This window comes from Taudactylus pleione, unplaced genomic scaffold (genome assembly GCF_031769625.1).
Source record: "Taudactylus pleione unplaced genomic scaffold, aTauple2 ptg001352l, whole genome shotgun sequence".
NCBI lineage: Eukaryota > Metazoa > Chordata > Amphibia > Anura > Myobatrachidae > Taudactylus > Taudactylus pleione.
Genome location: NW_028285752.1, coordinates 776,067 through 795,065, shown reverse-complemented (window position 1 = coordinate 795,065; position 18,999 = coordinate 776,067). Strand labels below are relative to the sequence as shown.

General features: G+C 45.6%; 1 protein-coding gene across 1 annotated transcript in view; it reads right to left on the bottom strand.

Moving 5' to 3' along the window:
- LOC148443015 (BTB/POZ domain-containing protein KCTD3-like) overlaps positions 1 to 18,999 on the bottom strand; it is a 119,127-nt gene that overhangs the window by 62,320 nt on the left and 37,808 nt on the right. Inside the window, 3 exon segments of the mRNA XM_088463387.1 lie at positions 201 to 281; positions 2,008 to 2,066; positions 8,410 to 8,483. Of these exon segments, the coding sequence (XP_088319513.1) occupies positions 201 to 281; positions 2,008 to 2,066; positions 8,410 to 8,483 (214 nt within the window).

Sequence of the window (18,999 nt, the reverse complement as noted above, 5' to 3'; positions counted from 1 at the left end):
AGTTCCGTACACGCACAATATTATGCAATGAGTGAATTCACAATCTCAGCAGTCTGAGGAGAGAGGCTGGCGCTAGGGACGCAGATCGCCAGGCGACCGTATACGTGCGAGGTGGGCAGAGCTGTGACCCCCCAGCATCAGGCCCCCACTTCAGTATTAACAGAGCTTTCATTTACAGCTGAAATATAAATAAGACTTACCTGGCGGAGGTAAGTACCCATGAAACAGAACGCTGCCGCACGACGACCGCTCCAGCTCTTCACATAACAACAATCTTCTTACTAAGGTAACAATGAAAGGACACAGACTTTACAATAGTCCACATCTGTCAATGCAAACGCTGCCACCAATCAGACAACAGAGATTAGTAAATGTTCACTCCTAAAAGAACACACAAAGGTCGGCACCTCCTATGGTTATTGTGATGATAAAATAACGTGTTACTGACATAAAGTCTCATGGCTGGAGCACTGTGAGGAGCAACAGAAATTATCCTCCCAGGACCAGGCATGATCCGCAGACAGTCCTGATCTTTTCTTCTATTCCGCACTAACTGTACCAGCGGAATGCAATCGGGAAGCCGGCTGACGTAAGCCCGATAGCCGGCTTCCCGACTGCTTTATCCCAACGAGGGTTAAAATGACAGGCGTCTAAATCTAGACGCCTGTCATTTTTCCGACGCCAGGCACAGCGAGCGGACAGCCGCGGGGGCGGGAGGGTTAGGTTTAGACTAGGGGGAGGGAGGGTTAGGGTTAGGCACCCACCCGGGGGATTTAGGTTTAGGCAGCGGGGAAGGGGGGGGGTTAGGTTTAGGCACTTAGAGGGGGGATTAGGGTTAGAAACAAGGGAGGGGGGGAGGTTAGGGTTAGGCACCCCTAAGGAGGGTTAGGTTAGATTAGTAAGTACTCATCAACAGACGATTGGGATTTCCAGCGCTGTCGGGCTGCCACTGCCAGGATCTCTTCATTTGTCTGCCTGCAGATGCCGGGATTCGAACTCCTGGCCATTCGGCCGGCGGTATTTCATACCGCTTCCGTACCAGCCCCTCTCTGTCCTGCTGAGCGCACCACCAGACACGCACACCCTGCCAGCCCTCTCTGCCCTGCTGAGCACACCACACGCACCACCAGACATGCACCCCGTGCCAGCCCCTCTCTGCCCTTTTGAGCGCACCACACGCACCACCAGGCACGCACGCTGTGCCAGCCCCTCTCTGCCCTGCTGAGCGCACCACACGCACATCCTGCCAGCCCCTCTCTGCCCTGCTGAGCACACCACGCGCAACACCAGGCACACATGCTGTACCAGCCCCTCTCTGCCCTGCTGAGCGCACCACACGCACCACCAGACACGCACACCCTGCCAGCCCCTCTCTGCCCTGCTGGCACCACACGCACCACCAGACACGCACACCCTGCCAGCCCTCTCTGTCCTGCTGAGTGCACCACCAGACATGCACTCCATGCCAGCCCCTCTCTGCCCTTTTGAGCGCACCACCAGACACACACACACCCTGCCAGCCCCTCTGTCCTGCTGAGCGCACCACCAGACACACACACCCTGCCAGCCCCTCTCTGCCCTTCTGAGGGCACCATACGAACCACCAGACATGCACCCCGTGCCAGCCCCTCTCTGCCCTGGCTGTTCTTCTTGCTTCTATCATTATCCATGACACCTGAATAACGCCGAATCATATGCCACTGCACTAAATAAGGGGAATGATTTCTAAGGGCTAGAGTACATGTGCTGGTCAGTGCGCAGCTGCGAGAGTTAGTGCCGTCAGGGGGACATTACAGATGTTACAAGACCTAAATGTAACAAGAGAGCTTATTACGCATCTGGCTGGATGTCAGACCCTAGCCCCAAATATATGAACATTTTTCCAGCAACCGCAGAGTAAACGGACCAGAAATCAATAAGTAATGTAGATTATGTGTTCATAGGGTGACGTATACACAGGCATGTACGACATGCATGGACAGCGATGTATAATGCACATAAATTTACCTAGTGGAGTAATTCCATAGAATTCAGCTTCATGGCGTAGAACATTCAGACTGACTCCCCTGAAAGATAGGAAAAATAAAAAAAGTTGCTAGAAAGATGATGTACAGTGCTCGGGCACACACCCCGATGCTCCCAGGCTCGGGCACACATCCCGATGCTCCCAGGCTCGGGCACGCACCCCGATGCTCCCAGGCTCGGGCACGCACCCCGATGCTCCCAGGCTCGGGCACGCACCCCGATGCTCCCAGGCTCGGGCACACACCCCGATGCTCCCAGGCTCGGGCACACACCCCGATGCTCCCAGGCTCGGGCACACACCCCGATGCTCCCAGGCTCGGGCACACACCCCGATGCTCCCAGCCTCGGGCACACACCCCCAGGCTCCCAGGCTCGGGCACACACCCCGATGCTTCCAGGCTCGGGCACACACCCCGATGCTTCCAGGCTCGGGCACACACCCCGATGCTCCCAGGCTCGGGCACACACCCCGATGCTCCCAGGCTCGGGCACACATCCCGATGCTCCCAGGCTCGGGCACACACCCCGATGCTCCCAGGCTCGGGCACACACCCCGATGCTCCCAGGCTCGGGCACACACCCCGATGCTCCCAGGCTCGGGCACACACCCCGATGCTCCCAGGCTCGGGCACACATCCCGATGTTCCCAGGCTCGGGCACACACCCCGATGCTTCCAGGCTCGCTGGAGAATGTGGCCAGTCTAAGGCAGGCTGTCTTAGCTTTGCATAAACTACAGAAAAGCCACAGGCATCTGCAAATGGGCCTCACATTTCATCTCTCCTGTTTCTAAAACTAATATATTAGCAATTATGGATGAGAATACAGGGGGGGGGGAATCCACATTTTTTCTATTACTTTCACTGTTGCCTTAACACCGCATAGTAACAAATAAAGCACTTAGCAATTCTAAGGGGGAATTCAATTGTATTTGTTGGGACACTCTAAGTAATGGGTTCCCAAGGTTGCAAATCAATTGTTGCTCTGATCGGACGCAAATGCCACCGGTGCCCAAATTTCTGCTGGCACCCACTTGAGGTGATGAGCAGAAATCTCCAAAAAGTCAGCGTTTTGGGCGCCCTAACCAGTACATTAGGCGACAAGTAATGGGAGTCCACAGCAGTCATGCCCGCTCGCAGCAACAATTGAATTGGTGCGTCGGGCACATGTTACGGTGGCGACCCCAAAACAACCACGTTACCAAATAACGCTGGGTCACCGGATCATTATGAGATGAATTGATAAACGTGGTATATATATATATATATATATATATATATATATACATATATATATACAGTCAGGTCCATAAATATTGGGACATTGACAGAATTTTCATATTTTGGCCTCTATTCACCACCACAATGGCTTTGAAATGAAACAAACAAGATGTGATTTACCTGCAGACTTTCATATTTAATTTGAGGGTAATTACATCCAAATCAGGTGAACGGTGTAGGAATTACAATGGTTTCTATATGTGCCTCCCACTTTTGAAGGGGCCAAAAGTAATGGGACAAACTAAACAATCCTAAATCTAACTTTCACTTTTTAATACTTTGTTGCAAATCCTTTGCAGGCAATTACAGCCTGAAGTCTGGAACGCATAGATATCCCAGTACGCTGGGTTTCATCCCTGGTGATGCTCTGCCAGGCATCTACTGCAAATGTCTTCAGTTCCTGCTTGTTCTTGGGGCATTTTACCTTCAGTTTTGTCTTCATCAAGTGAAATGCATGCTCAATCAGATTCAGGTCAGGGGATTGACTTGGCCATTGCATAACATTCCACTTTTTAGCCTTATAAAACTCTTTGGTTGCTTTTGCAGTATGCTTCGGGTCATTGTCCATCTGCACTGTGAAGCGCTGTCCAATGAGTTCTGAAGCATTTGACTGAATATGAGCATATAATATTGCCCGAAACACTTCAGAATTCATTCTGCTGCTTTTATCAGCAGTCACATCATCAATAAATACAAGGGAACCAGTTCCATTGGCAGCCATACATGCCCACGCCACGACACTACCACCACCATGCTTCACTGATGAGGAGGTATGTTTTGGATCATGAGCAGTTCCTTTCCTTCTCTTCTCTTCCCATCACTCTGGTACAAGATGATCTTTGTCTCATCTGTCAATAGGATGTTGTTCCAGAACTGTAATGGCTTTTTTAGATGTTGTTTGGCAAACTCTAATCTGGTCTTCCTGTTTTTGTGGCTCACCAATGGTTTACATCTTGTGGTGAGCCCTCTATATTCACTCTTGTGAAGTCTTCTCTTGATTGTTGACTTTGACACATATACATCTACCTCCTGGAGAGTGTTCTTGATTTGGCCAACTGTTGTGAAGGGGTTTTTCTTCACCAGGGAAATAATTCTTCTGTCATCCATCACAGTTGTTTTCCGTCTTCCGGGTCTTTTGGTGTTACTGAGCTCTCCGGTGCGTTCTTTCTTTTTAAGAATGTTCCAAACAGTTGATTTGGCCACACCTAATGTTTTTGCTCTCTCTCTGATGGGTTTGTTTTGATTTTTCAGCCTAATGATGGCTTGCTTCACTGATAGTGACAGCTCTTTGGATCTCATATTGAGAGTCGATAGCAACTGATTCCAAATGCAAATGTCACACCTAGAATCAACTCCAGACCTTTTACCTACTTAATTGATAATGAAGTAACGAGGGAATAGCCCACACCTGTCCATGAAATAGCTTTTGAGTTGATAGTCCCATTACTTTTGGCCCCTTAAAAAGTGTGAGGCACATATAGAAACTGTTGTAATTCCTACACCGTTCACCTGATTTGGATGTAATTACCCTCAAATTAAATCTGAAAGTCTGCAGTTAAAGCACATCTTGTTTGTTTCATTTCAAAACCATTGTGGTGGTGAATAGAGGCCAAAATATGAAAATTATGTCAATGTCCCAATATTTATGGACCTGACTGTATATCTATCTCTCTCTCTATATATATATACACACACACACACACACACACACACAGTGGTGGCCAAAATTGCGGACACATTTTGAAATTTGAATGTTTTTCAACTTCGAATGCTTAGAAAAACTGTTACACGTCACGCAGTGCAATGATTTATATATCAAATGAAAGTAAATTTAATGCTGAATTCAACACAATAAACAGAGTTCAAATATTTGCATTACAAGGGAAGTTATGCAGTGAAAACAACACTTAGGGTGAAAATGTCTGTGTACTTATGATGTTACTGACCTATCAGTATTTTGTTGGGTATCCTTTATTTTTCAAGACAGCAGCACAGCGACGTGGCATTGAGCCAGTGTTTGGAGCTCTTCCTTCTTTATTATGTGGTGCCATGAGACAATTGTAGCCTCAATTAATTGTCTTTTATTGGATGGACGCCTCAGATGTACCAGTTATTTCAAACAGAACCACAAATGTTCTATGGGGTTCAGGTCTGGTCTGTTTCCTGGCTATCCCAGCACCTGTATGTCATTCTCCATGAACCACTGTTTGCATATCCGTGCAGTGTGGCAGGGAACTAAATCCTGATGGGGAAAACATGGGGCATTATCTGGAAAAAGATCCATGATAGAAGGTAGAAGTTTTGGTTGTAGGATGGTGTCAATGTACTTTCTGCTGTTCAGTGTCCCATCTATGACATAAAGACAGCCTACAGCATCTGCTGTCATACATGCCCAGATCATAACACTTGTAGGATGGTATCAGTGTGCCATCTATGACATAAAGGCGGCCTACAGCATTTGCTGTCATACATGCCCAGATCATAACACTTGTAGGATGGTGTCAGTGCCCCATCTATGACATAAAGACGGCCTACAGCATCTGCTATCATACATGCCCAGATCATAACACTTGTAGGATGGTGTCAGTGTGACATCTATGACATAAAGGCGGCCTACAGCATCTGCTATCATACATGCCCAGATCATAACACTTGTAGGATGGTGTCAGTGCGCCATCTATGACATAAAGGCGGCCTACAGCATCTGCTGTCATACATGCCCAGATCATAACACTTGTAGGATGGTGTCAGTGTGCCATCTATGACATAAAGGCGGCCTACAGCACCTGCTGTCATACATGCCCAGATCATAACACTTGTAGGATGGTATCAGTGTGCCATCTATGACATAAAGGCGGCCTACAGCATCTGCTGTCATACATGCCCAGATCATAACACTTGTAGGATGGTATCAGTGTGCCATCTATGACATAAAGGCGGCCTACAGCATCTGCTGTCATACATGCCCAGATCATAACACTTGTAGGATGATGTCAGTGTGCCATCTATGACATAAAGACAGCCTACAGCATCTGCTGTCATACATGCCCAGATCATAACACTTGTAGGATGGTATCAGTGTGCCATCTATGACATAAAGGCGGCCTACAGCATCTGCTGTCATACATGCCCAGATCATAACACTTGTAGGATGGTATCAGTGTGCCATCTATGACATAAAGGCGGCCTACAGCACCTACTGTCATACATGCCCAGATCATAACACTTGTAGGATGGTGTCAGTGTGCCATCTATGACATAAAGGCGGCCTACAGCATCCGCTGTCATACATGCCCAGATCATAACACTTGTTGCACTCAGGTCACTGCTAATGGCCGCAGATGACATCCATCTGTCCCTGACGCAAATTAATTTTATTCTCCTATCATCAACAGCCGTTGTGCACTTTTTCCGGCCTTTTCCTTCTTTGTTGTGTATAGATTGTGTTTCCTGATAGCGTTAACAAAACTTTCGTACTCCTGATGTTGTCACATTCCCACCAACTTCTCTTGCAATTGCTGCATACGAAAGACCATTTTCACGTAACGCCACAATCCTGGATCTCTTCCTGGATGACCAGTCACCACTTTGCCTGGACAACATTGTTGTATTTATTTTTTTACACCGTCGTTATCACTAAACAATACACAAACGTCCAACCATAATCGCACTTCAATAACCAACTTTGTTCTGCAAAATGAAACAGCCAAACTGACCTTCCCCACCTTTGAACATGACCTTTCACCTGCTCATAAACCAGCTGATTGGTCCTCAGAACGACGATTCCGATTGGCTGGTAGTAGCTGTTACTACAATCCGGTTCTTGAATCACACGCATCTGTGCTTCTTTGTCTGACTGAAAGTAGCATAACTTCCCTTGTAATGCAAATATTTCACCTCTGTTTATTGTGTTGAATTCAGCACTAAATTTCCTTTCATTTGATATATGAATCATTGCGTGAAATGTAACAGTTTTTATAAGCGTTCAAAGTTGAAAAACATTCAAATTTCAAAATGTGTCCGCAATTTTGGCCACCAGAGTGTGTGTGTGTGTGTGTGTGTATATATGTGTGTGTTACTTTTTTATTTACCCTTTTTGTGATCACGGCTTTCTCATGCACCCCTGTGCAAGCGCATTTAATTTAACATGTGTCAGCTGCCTCTTTGGTAGTATGATAGAGGCTGTGTTTGGTGACTGTCTTACTTATAAGAGCCATAAGTTAGTTGGCAGGTGAGCTTTAAACCAGGCAACATGTATTCAGTGTAAACTCAGTGATAGCAGCTACCAGATTCCCATAACTATGATACATAGTGTAGGACCTGCAGAGAAGTGGGGTCCTGTGATGTGGGCTGCCGGCTTATATGCATTGATCAATCCATGAACCAAAACCCCATTATTTATGTATTATGGTGAGTGATTTATCAATGGCGAGTGCTGAGTTTTGTGTTTTTATTTAAAATATATGTTATGTATATATACAGATGTGTCCACATACATCCAACGTCTTTTCATGCAACTTACTCGCACAGTGATGTGAATATTTAGCACAAGCAGCTTCTGCTGATTAAAATGATATGCAGCCTATATTCTGTGTGTCTGCGGCTGTTATCTGCATGCGAAACGCTAAGTTACAGTGCTACAGCCGCTGACACTGTAACGTAGGCACGTGACATGCAGATACACCCGCAGTCACACACGGAACATAGGCATAGGCTGTATATCATTATAATCAGCAGGAGCTGCTTGTGCTAAATATTAACATCACTGTGCGAATAAAAAGCATTTGAAGGTAAAACGTCACAAGAAAAGACGCTCAGCGCTACTGAGTCACGTCACAGCACGACTAGAAGGACCGTTAGCTCGCAAGGAGGCTAGATGTATGTAGACCCATCTGTATATATGACAGTACCAATGTACTGATGTCAGCTTATCCTACAGCAATGAACGGAAGTCTAGCGCACAGCAGGGCTCAGTGAGGATTCCGTTTATTATGCGGAGATATAGTTCAGCATTTTATATCAAACATAAGGTAGTAATACAGAAAAGTGCAGCAATTTTATAAAATATCTTCCTACAAAGATAGGACTAAAAACGCTGCCTCTTACCTTAAATCAAGTTCCTTTGTTCTGAGGAAATTCAAAATAGGTGCAAATGCCGTAGGATCTCGATCGATAAATATCTTTAAAAAAAATTAAATAAATGAGCATAGTTGTCATTACGGAGAAATAAGAACTAAACGACCACAGATTTTTATTTGAATAAAACACACACGCCATTTTCTATATCCAATAAACTTGGGACTTTTTTTTTTTTTAATACACATTTTATAAAGGCCAATAAAGTTAATAGACCCTCTAACATATTCATGAAAAAACACTTAAAACCTTAAGTGAAAGGCGATATATTTCCAGGTCATTATTGCGTCGTAAAAGAAGATATTTTTCATTACTCTGCAGAATGAGGCCTGCGAGGGAGATACGCGCTAAGTGGCGGGGTCTCCGACAGGTAACGTAACGGGAGCGAATGACAAGAGTGCGTCTGAGAGAGGACAGATGTGAAATGGATTAATAAGAGGCTCTCCAGAATAGGAATACTTCGTTAGGGACGTCCATGATCCGCCATTCTCTGGCAGGAGCAGGAAAGTGAGAGGCAAAATCGTTTCTGTGTAATCAGCCAGATACTGTGTGTGGCCCCAGAAACGCACGTTGCCCAATCATTATAGGATCATTCTTAGGCACGTTAGTAAATGTACAGTAGGAAGGCGGCCTTTACGGACTAGTGGGTCACCACCAATCTGCCGTAAAGTACGTCTGAGGCCGCACTGGACTGTCCAGCCGTGAGAACGCTGCATTCGGGACTCGTACCGCTGACGCGCTCTTATATGGCTGGTAAACAGCATTTCCTACTAATTCTGCTGCGTCACTAACTAGCTGAGTCCCACACACAGTGGATGTAGCGTCCAGCAGCCGCGTTACCCTAATTTTCTAACTATTGCGATTTTACTAATGCAGGGCTTTGTGCATGTGCAAAGGGAAAGTCGCGCTGCGCCCACTGATTTAACGCCTGCCGCTGCAGCCGTCACCATCACTGTATCAGCATATGCATCACCCCCAGGCTAGGTGCAAAAGAGGTTTCGTTGTACGTAGGCTACATCTCCAATACCGCTCAAGTGCCGCGAACGCACATACGCACAAGGCTGGAGACTCTTACACGCATACGCACAAGGCTGGAGAGGCTTGTGTACCGGTGACATACGTCTCCTCACACCTGGGGTAATGGGGCGGTCACACATTGCCTAACTTCATTCAGGGCGTGTTCTCAGAGTGTACGCATCTCTCCATGCGGTTTTACAAGGCGTATCTCTGGAGGGTGCGAAAAGGGCCGATGCAGCTGGTCGGGGCCGTATATACAGGGGGTGTGGTCAGGCACGTGGTGTGCTGGTGCAAAGACTGGAGCTCTATCAGGGGACGGAGCAGGATTTCTTTGTGGTGTGGCTCCACCCCCTGATGGCCTGGGATCACTGTCTGTACCACATACATATTCCTTAGAACCCCCCTGATGGCCTGGGATCACTGTCTGTACCACATACATATTCCTTAGTACTCCCCTGATGGCCTAGGACCATTGTCTGTACCACATACATATTCCTTAGTACTCCTCTGATGGCCTGGGATCATTGTCTGTACCACATACATATTCCTTAGTACTCCCCTGATGGCCTGGGATCACTGTCTGTACCACATACATATTCCTTAGTACTCCCCTGATGATGGCCTGGGATCATTGCCTGTACCACATACATATTCCTTAGTACTGCCCTGATGATGGCCTGGGATCATTGTCTGTACCACATACATATGCCTTAGTACCCCCCTGATGGCCTGGGATCATTGTCTGTACCACATACATATTCCTTAGTACTCCCCTGATGGCCTGGGATCACTGTCTGTACCACATACATATTAATTAGTACCCCCCTGATGGCCTGGGATCATTGTCTGTACCACATACATATTCCTTAGTACCCCCCTGATGGCCTGGGATCACTGTCTGTACCACATACATATTCCTTAGTACTCCCCTGATGGTCTGGGATCATTGTCTGTACCACATACATATGCCTTAGTACCCCCCTGATGGCCTGGGATCATTGTTTGTACCACATACATATTCCTTAGTACTCCTCTGATGGCCTGGGATCACTGTCTGTACCACATACATATTAATTAGTACCCCCCTGATGGCCTGGGATCATTGTCTGTACCACATACATATTCCTTAGTACTCCCCTGGTGGCCTGGGACCATTGTCTGTACCACATACATATGCCTTAGTACCCCCCTGATGGCCTGGGATCATTGTCTGTACCACATACATATTCCTTAGTACCCCCCTGATGGCCTGGGATCACTGTCTGTACCACATACATATTCCTTAGTACTCCCCTGATGGCCTGGGATCATTGTCTGTACCACATACATATTCCTTAGTACTCCCCTGATGATGGCCTGGGATCACTGTCTGTACCACATACATATTCCTTAGTACTCCCCCTGATGATGGTCTGGGATCATTGTCTGTACCACATACATATTCCTTAGAACCCCCCTGATGGCCTGGGATCACTGTCTGTACCACATACATATTCCTTAGTACTCCCCTGATGGCCTAGGACCATTGTCTGTACCACATACATATTCCTTAGTACTCCTCTGATGGCCTGGGATCATTGTCTGTACCACATACATATTCCTTAGTACTCCCCTGATGGCCTGGGATCACTGTCTGTACCACATACATATTCCTTAGTACTCCCCTGATGATGGCCTGGGATCATTGCCTGTACCACATACATATTCCTTAGTACTGCCCTGATGATGGCCTGGGATCATTGTCTGTACCACATACATATGCCTTAGTACCCCCCTGATGGCCTGGGATCATTGTCTGTACCACATACATATTCCTTAGTACTCCCCTGATGGCCTGGGATCACTGTCTGTACCACATACATATTAATTAGTACCCCCCTGATGGCCTGGGATCATTGTCTGTACCACATACATATTCCTTAGTACTCCCCTGGTGGCCTGGGACCATTGTCTGTACCACATACATATGCCTTAGTACCCCCCTGATGGCCTGGGATCATTGTCTGTACCACATACATATTCCTTAGTACTCCCCTGATGGCCTGGGATCACTGTCTGTACCACATACATATTCCTTAGTACTCCCCTGATGGCCTGGGATCATTGTCTGTACCACATACATATTCCTTAGTACTCCCCTGAAGATGGCCTGGGATCACTGTCTGTACCACATACATATTCCTTAGTACTCCCCCTGATGATGGTCTGGGATCATTGTCTGTACCACATACATATTCCTTAGTACTCCCCTGATGGCCTGGGATCATTGTCTGTACCACATACATATTCCTTAGTACTCCCCTGATGGCCTGGGATCACTGTCTGTACCACATACATATTCCTTAGTACTCCCCCTGATGATGGCCTGGGATCATTGTCTGTACCACATAGATATTCCTTAGTACTCCCCTGATGGCCTGGGATCACTGTCTGTACCACATACATATTCCTTAGTACTCCCCTGATGATGGCCTGGGATCATTGCCTGTACCACATACATATTCCTTAGTACTGCCCTGATGATGGCCTGGGATCATTGTCTGTACCACATACATATGCCTTAGTACCCCCCTGATGGCCTGGGATCATTGTCTGTACCACATACATATTCCTTAGTACTCCCCTGATGGCCTGGGATCACTGTCTGTACCACATACATATTAATTAGTACCCCCCTGATGGCCTGGGATCATTGTCTGTACCACATACATATTCCTTAGTACTCCCCTGGTGGCCTGGGACCATTGTCTGTACCACATACATATGCCTTAGTACCCCCCTGATGGCCTGGGATCATTGTCTGTACCACATACATATTCCTTAGTACCCCCCTGATGGCCTGGGATCACTGTCTGTACCACATACATATTCCTTAGTACTCCCCTGATGGCCTGGGATCATTGTCTGTACCACATACATATTCCTTAGTACTCCCCTGAAGATGGCCTGGGATCACTGTCTGTACCACATACATATTCCTTAGTACTCCCCCTGATGATGGTCTGGGATCATTGTCTGTACCACATACATATTCCTTAGTACTCCCCTGATGGCCTGGGATCATTGTCTGTACCACATACATATTCCTTAGTACTCCCCTGATGGCCTGGGATCATTGTCTGTACCACATACATATTCCTTAGTACTCCCCTGAAGATGGCCTGGGATCACTGTCTGTACCACATACATATTCCTTAGTACTCCCCTGAAGATGGCCTGGGATCACTGTCTGTACCACATACATATTCCTTAGTACTCCCCCTGATGATGGTCTGGGATCACTATCTGTACCACATACATATTCCTTAGTACTCCCCTGATGGCCTGGGATCATTGTCTGTACCACATACATATGCCTTAGTACCCCCCTGATGGCCTGGGATCACTATCTGTACCACATACATATTCCTTAGTACTCCCCTGATGGCCTGGGATCACTATCTGTACCACATACATATTCCTTAGTACTCCCCTGATGGCCTGGGATCATTGTCTGTACCACATACATATTCCTTAGTACTCCCCTGATGGCCTGGGATCATTGTCTGTACCACATACATATTCCTTAGTACTCCCCTGATGGCCTGGGATCACTGTCTGTACCACATACATATTCCTTAGTACTCCCCTGATGATGGCCTGGGATCATTGTCTGTACCACATACATATTCCTTAGTACTCCCCTGATGGCCTGGGATCATTATCTGTACCACATACATATTCCTTAGTACTCCCCTGATGGCCTGGGATCATTGTCTGTACCACATACATATTCCTTAGTACTCCCCTGATGATGGCCTGGGATCATTGCCTGTACCACATACATATTCCTTAGTACTGCCCTGATGATGGCCTGGGATCATTGTCTGTACCACATACATATTCCTTAGTACTCCCCTGATGGCCTGGGATCATTGTCTGTACCACATACATATTCCTTAGTACTCCCCTGATGGCCTGGGATCACTGTCTGTACCACATACATATTAATTAGTACCCCCCTGATGGCCTGGGATCATTGTCTGTACCACATACATATTCCTTAGTACTCCCCTGGTGGCCTGGGACCATTGTCTGTACCACATACATATGCCTTAGTACCCCCCTGATGGCCTGGGATCATTGTCTGTACCACATACATATTCCTTAGTACCCCCCTGATGGCCTGGGATCACTGTCTGTACCACATACATATTCCTTAGTACTCCCCTGATGGCCTGGGATCATTGTCTGTACCACATACATATTCCTTAGTACTCCCCTGAAGATGGCCTGGGATCACTGTCTGTACCACATACATATTCCTTAGTACTCCCCTGGTGGCCTGGGACCATTGTCTGTACCACATACATATGCCTTAGTACCCCCCTGATGGCCTGGGATCATTGTCTGTACCACATACATATTCCTTAGTACCCCCCTGATGGCCTGGGATCACTGTCTGTACCACATACATATTCCTTAGTACTCCCCTGATGGCCTGGGATCATTGTCTGTACCACATACATATTCCTTAGTACTCCCCTGAAGATGGCCTGGCATCACTGTCTGTACCACATACATATTCCTTAGTACTCCCCCTGATGATGGTCTGGGATCACTGTCTGTACCACATACATATTCCTTAGTACTCCCCTGATGGTGGCCTTGGCTATACATAATGGTAAATGATTAGAAGCTCTAATTTGCATATGGCGTATTGAGCCGGATCAGTTGATAGCAGTTAATTAGTTGAATTAGGTTTGTGGCTATTTTACACCAAGTTGTGGATGTCTACTCCAGTTACTGAACGTTTCCATTTGGTCTGCTGCAGGAAGGAACATTCCCATGTCATTGGTTTCCTCTGCCTTCAAGGGGCGTAACTAGAACTTTGTGGGCCCCTTAGTAAAATTTCAAGGGGTCCCCACCAAGGCAGGTCTCATCCAGAGTGTATACATATGTGTGTGTATATATATATATATATATATATATATATAAATATACACACACACACAAATATACTGTATACAGTAATCACACAGAAAAAAAAAGTCCCAGGGACCCCTCGCTTTTAAAAATGGGGGTCCTACACCACTATTTCTGGGTCCCATTGCATATTATGGGGGTTTGAGGGTAGGCAGCAGTTGGGATACTGCTGGGGGCAGGTAGCAGTTGGGGGTAGAACTCGGGGTAAAGGCAGGGAAAAGTTAGGGTAGAGCTGGGGTAGAGGGGAGTTTGAGCAGGCAGTGCTGGGATTAGGGAGGGGGTAAGGGTAGATACCAGCTGGAGCAGTATTGGGGGCAAGGAGGGTGTTAGGGGCAGGCAGTGCTGGGGGTAGAGAGGGGGTAAGGGTGAATAGCAGCTGGGGCAATACTAGGGGCAATAAAAGGTTAGGGAGGGGCAGGCAGTGCTTGGAGTAGGGAGCGGGCCAGGGTAGATGGTAGTTGAGGCAGTACTGGGGGGCAAGGAATAGGTTAGGGCAGGCAGTACTGGGGGTAGGGAGGGACATTGGTAAATAACAGCTGGGGCAATATTGGGGAGGCAAGGAGGATGTTAGGGGCAGCCAGTGCTGGGGGTAGGAAGGAGGTAAGGGTAAAGTAGTAATACCAGCTGCCCTCCCCAACCTCCACAGTACCAAACAGCCAAAATTACTTTTGTGCCGGGTGCGGGGATCAGCCTACTGCCTGGTGTCGGGGCCGTTTGCCAAGTCCATCCTACTACCGGGTGTTGGGGAAGCGACCACTAGACCCTGTAGTGCCAGGTGCAGGGGAAGCTGCAGCTTGTCAATGTGCAGTGCCGGGTGCCGGGCACATCAGGACCAGCCCGTAGTTTAGCCTGGGTGCAGGGAGCTGCCTAAGCCACCGAGCGCCATAACTAGCACAGCCCACGCACCCTCTATAGTTACACCACTGCTTCAATTACATCCTATACGGGACATGGGACATTTACTAACACCGACAAGACGGGATATACACATTTACTAACACCGACAAGACGGAATATACACATTTACTAACACCGACAAGACGGAATATACACATTTACTAACACCGACAAGACGGGATATACACATTTAGTAACACCGACAAGACGGGATATACACATTTACTAACACCGACAAGACGGGATATACACATTTACTAACACCGACAAGACGGAATAGACACATTCACTAACACCGACAAGACGGAATATACACATTTACTAACTCCGACAAGGCGGGATATACACATTTACTAACACCGATAAGACGGGATATACACATTTACTAACACCGACAAGACGGGATATACACATTTACTAACACCGATAAGACGGGATATACACATTTACTAACACCAACAAGACGGGATATACACATTTACTAACACCGACAAGACGGGATATACACATTTACTAACACCGACAAGACGGAATAGACACATTCACTAACACCGACAAGACGGAATATACACATTTACTAACTCCGACAAGGCGGGATATACACATTTACTAACACCGATAAGACGGGATATACACATTTACTAACACCGACAAGACGGAATATACACATTTACTAACACCGATAAGACGGGATATACACATTTACTAACACCGACAAGACGGGATATACACATTTACTAACACCGACAAGACGGGATATACACATTTACTAACACCGACAAGACGGGATATACACATTTACTAACACCGACAAGACGGGATATACACATTTACTAACACCGACAAGACGGGATATACACATTTACTAACACCGACAAGACGGAATAGACACATTTACTAACACCGACAAGACGGAATATACACATTTACTAACACCGACTAGACAGAATATACACATTTACTAACACCGACAAGACGGAATATACACATTTACTAACACCGACAAGACGGAATATACACATTTACTAACACCGACAAGACGGAATATACACATTTACTAACACCGACAAGACGGAATATACACATTTACTAACACCGACAAGACGGGATATACACATTTACTAACACCGACAAGACGGAATATACACATTTACTAACACCGACTAGACAGAATATACACATTTACTAACACCGACTAGACAGAATATACACATTTACTAACACCGACAAGACGGAATATACACATTTACTAACACCGACAAGACGGGATATACACATTTACTAACACCGACAAGACGAAATATACACATTTACTAACACCGACAAGACGGGATATACACATTTACTAACACCGACAAGACGAAATATACACATTTACTAACACCGACAAGACGGGATATACACATTTACTAACACCGACAAGACGGGATATACACATTTACTAACACCGACTAGACAGAATATACACATTTACTAACACTGACAAGACGGAATATACACATTTACTAACACCGACAAGACGGAATATACACATTTACTAACACCGACAAGACAGGATATACACATTTACTAACACTGACAAGACGGAATATACACATTTACTAACACCGACAAGACGGGATATACACATTTACTAACACCGACAAGACGGAATATACACATTTACTAACACCGACAAGACGGGATATACACATTTACTAACACAGACTAGACAGAATATACACATCTACTAACACAGACAAGACGGAATATACACATTTACTAACACCGACAAGACGGAATATACACATTTACTAACACCGACAAGACGGGATATACACATTTACTAACACCGACAAGACGGAATATACACATTTACTAACACAGACTAGACAGAATATACACATTTACTAACACCGACAAGACGGAATATACACATTTACTAACACCGACAAGACGGGATATAGGACGGGATATACACCTTTACTAACAACGACAAGACGGAATCTACACATTTACTAACACCGACAAGACGGGATATACACATTTACTAACACAGACTAGACAGAATATACACATTTACTAACACTGACAAGACGGAATATACACATTTACTAACACCGACAAGACGGGATATACACATTTACTAACACCGACAAGACGGGATATACACATTTACTAACACCGACAAGACGGAATATACACATTTACTAACACCGACAAGACGGGATATACACATTTACTAACACAGACTAGACAGAATATACACATTTACTACACCGACAAGACGGGATATACACATTCACTAACACCGACAAGACGGAATAGACACATTCACTAACACCGACAAGACGGGATATAGGACGGGATATACACCTTTACTAACAACGACAAGACGGAATCTACACATTTACTAACACCGACAAGACGGGATATACACATTTACTAACACAGACTAGACAGAATATACACATTTACTAACACCGACAAGACGGAATATACACATTTACTAACACCGACAAGACGGGATATACACATTTACTAACACCGACAAGACGGGATATACACATTTACTAACACCGACAAGACGGGATATACACATTTACTAACACCGACAAGACGGGATATACACATTTACTAACACAGACTAGACAGAATATACACATTTACTAACACCGACAAGACGGGATATACACATTTACTAACACCGACAAGACGGGATATACACATTTACTAACTCCGACAAGACGGGATATACACATTTACTAACACCGACAAGACGGGATATACACATTTACTAACACAGACTAGACAGAATATACACATTTACTAACACCGACAAGACGGGATATACACATTTACTAACACCGACAAGACGGGATATAGGACGGGATATACACCTTTACTAACAACGACAAGACGGAATCTACACATTTACTAACACCGACAAGACGGGATATACACATTTACTAACACAGACTAGACAGAATATACACATTTACTAACACTGACAAGACGGAATATACACATTTACTAACACCGACAAGACGGGATATACACATTTACTAACACCGACAAGACGGGATATACACATTTACTAACACCGACAAGACGGAATATACACATTTACTAACACCGACAAGACGGGATATACACATTTACTAACACAGACTAGACAGAATATACACATTTACTACACCGACAAGACGGGATATACACATTCACTAACACCGACAAGACGGAATAGACACATTCACTAACACCGACAAGACGGGATATAGGACGGGATATACACCTTTACTAACAACGACAAGACGGAATCTACACATTTACTAACACCGACAAGACGGGATATACACATTTACTAACACAGACTAGACAGAATATACACATTTACTAACACCGACAAGACGGAATATACACATTTACTAACACCGACAAGACGGGATATACACATTTACTAACACCGACAAGACGGGATATACACATTTACTAACACCGACAAGACGGGATATACACATTTACTAACACCGACAAGACGGGATATACACATTTACTAACACAGACTAGACAGAATATACACATTTACTAACACCGACAAGACGGGATATACACATTTACTAACACCGACAAGACGGGATATACACATTTACTAACACTGACAAGACGGGATATACACATTTACTAACACCGACAAGACGG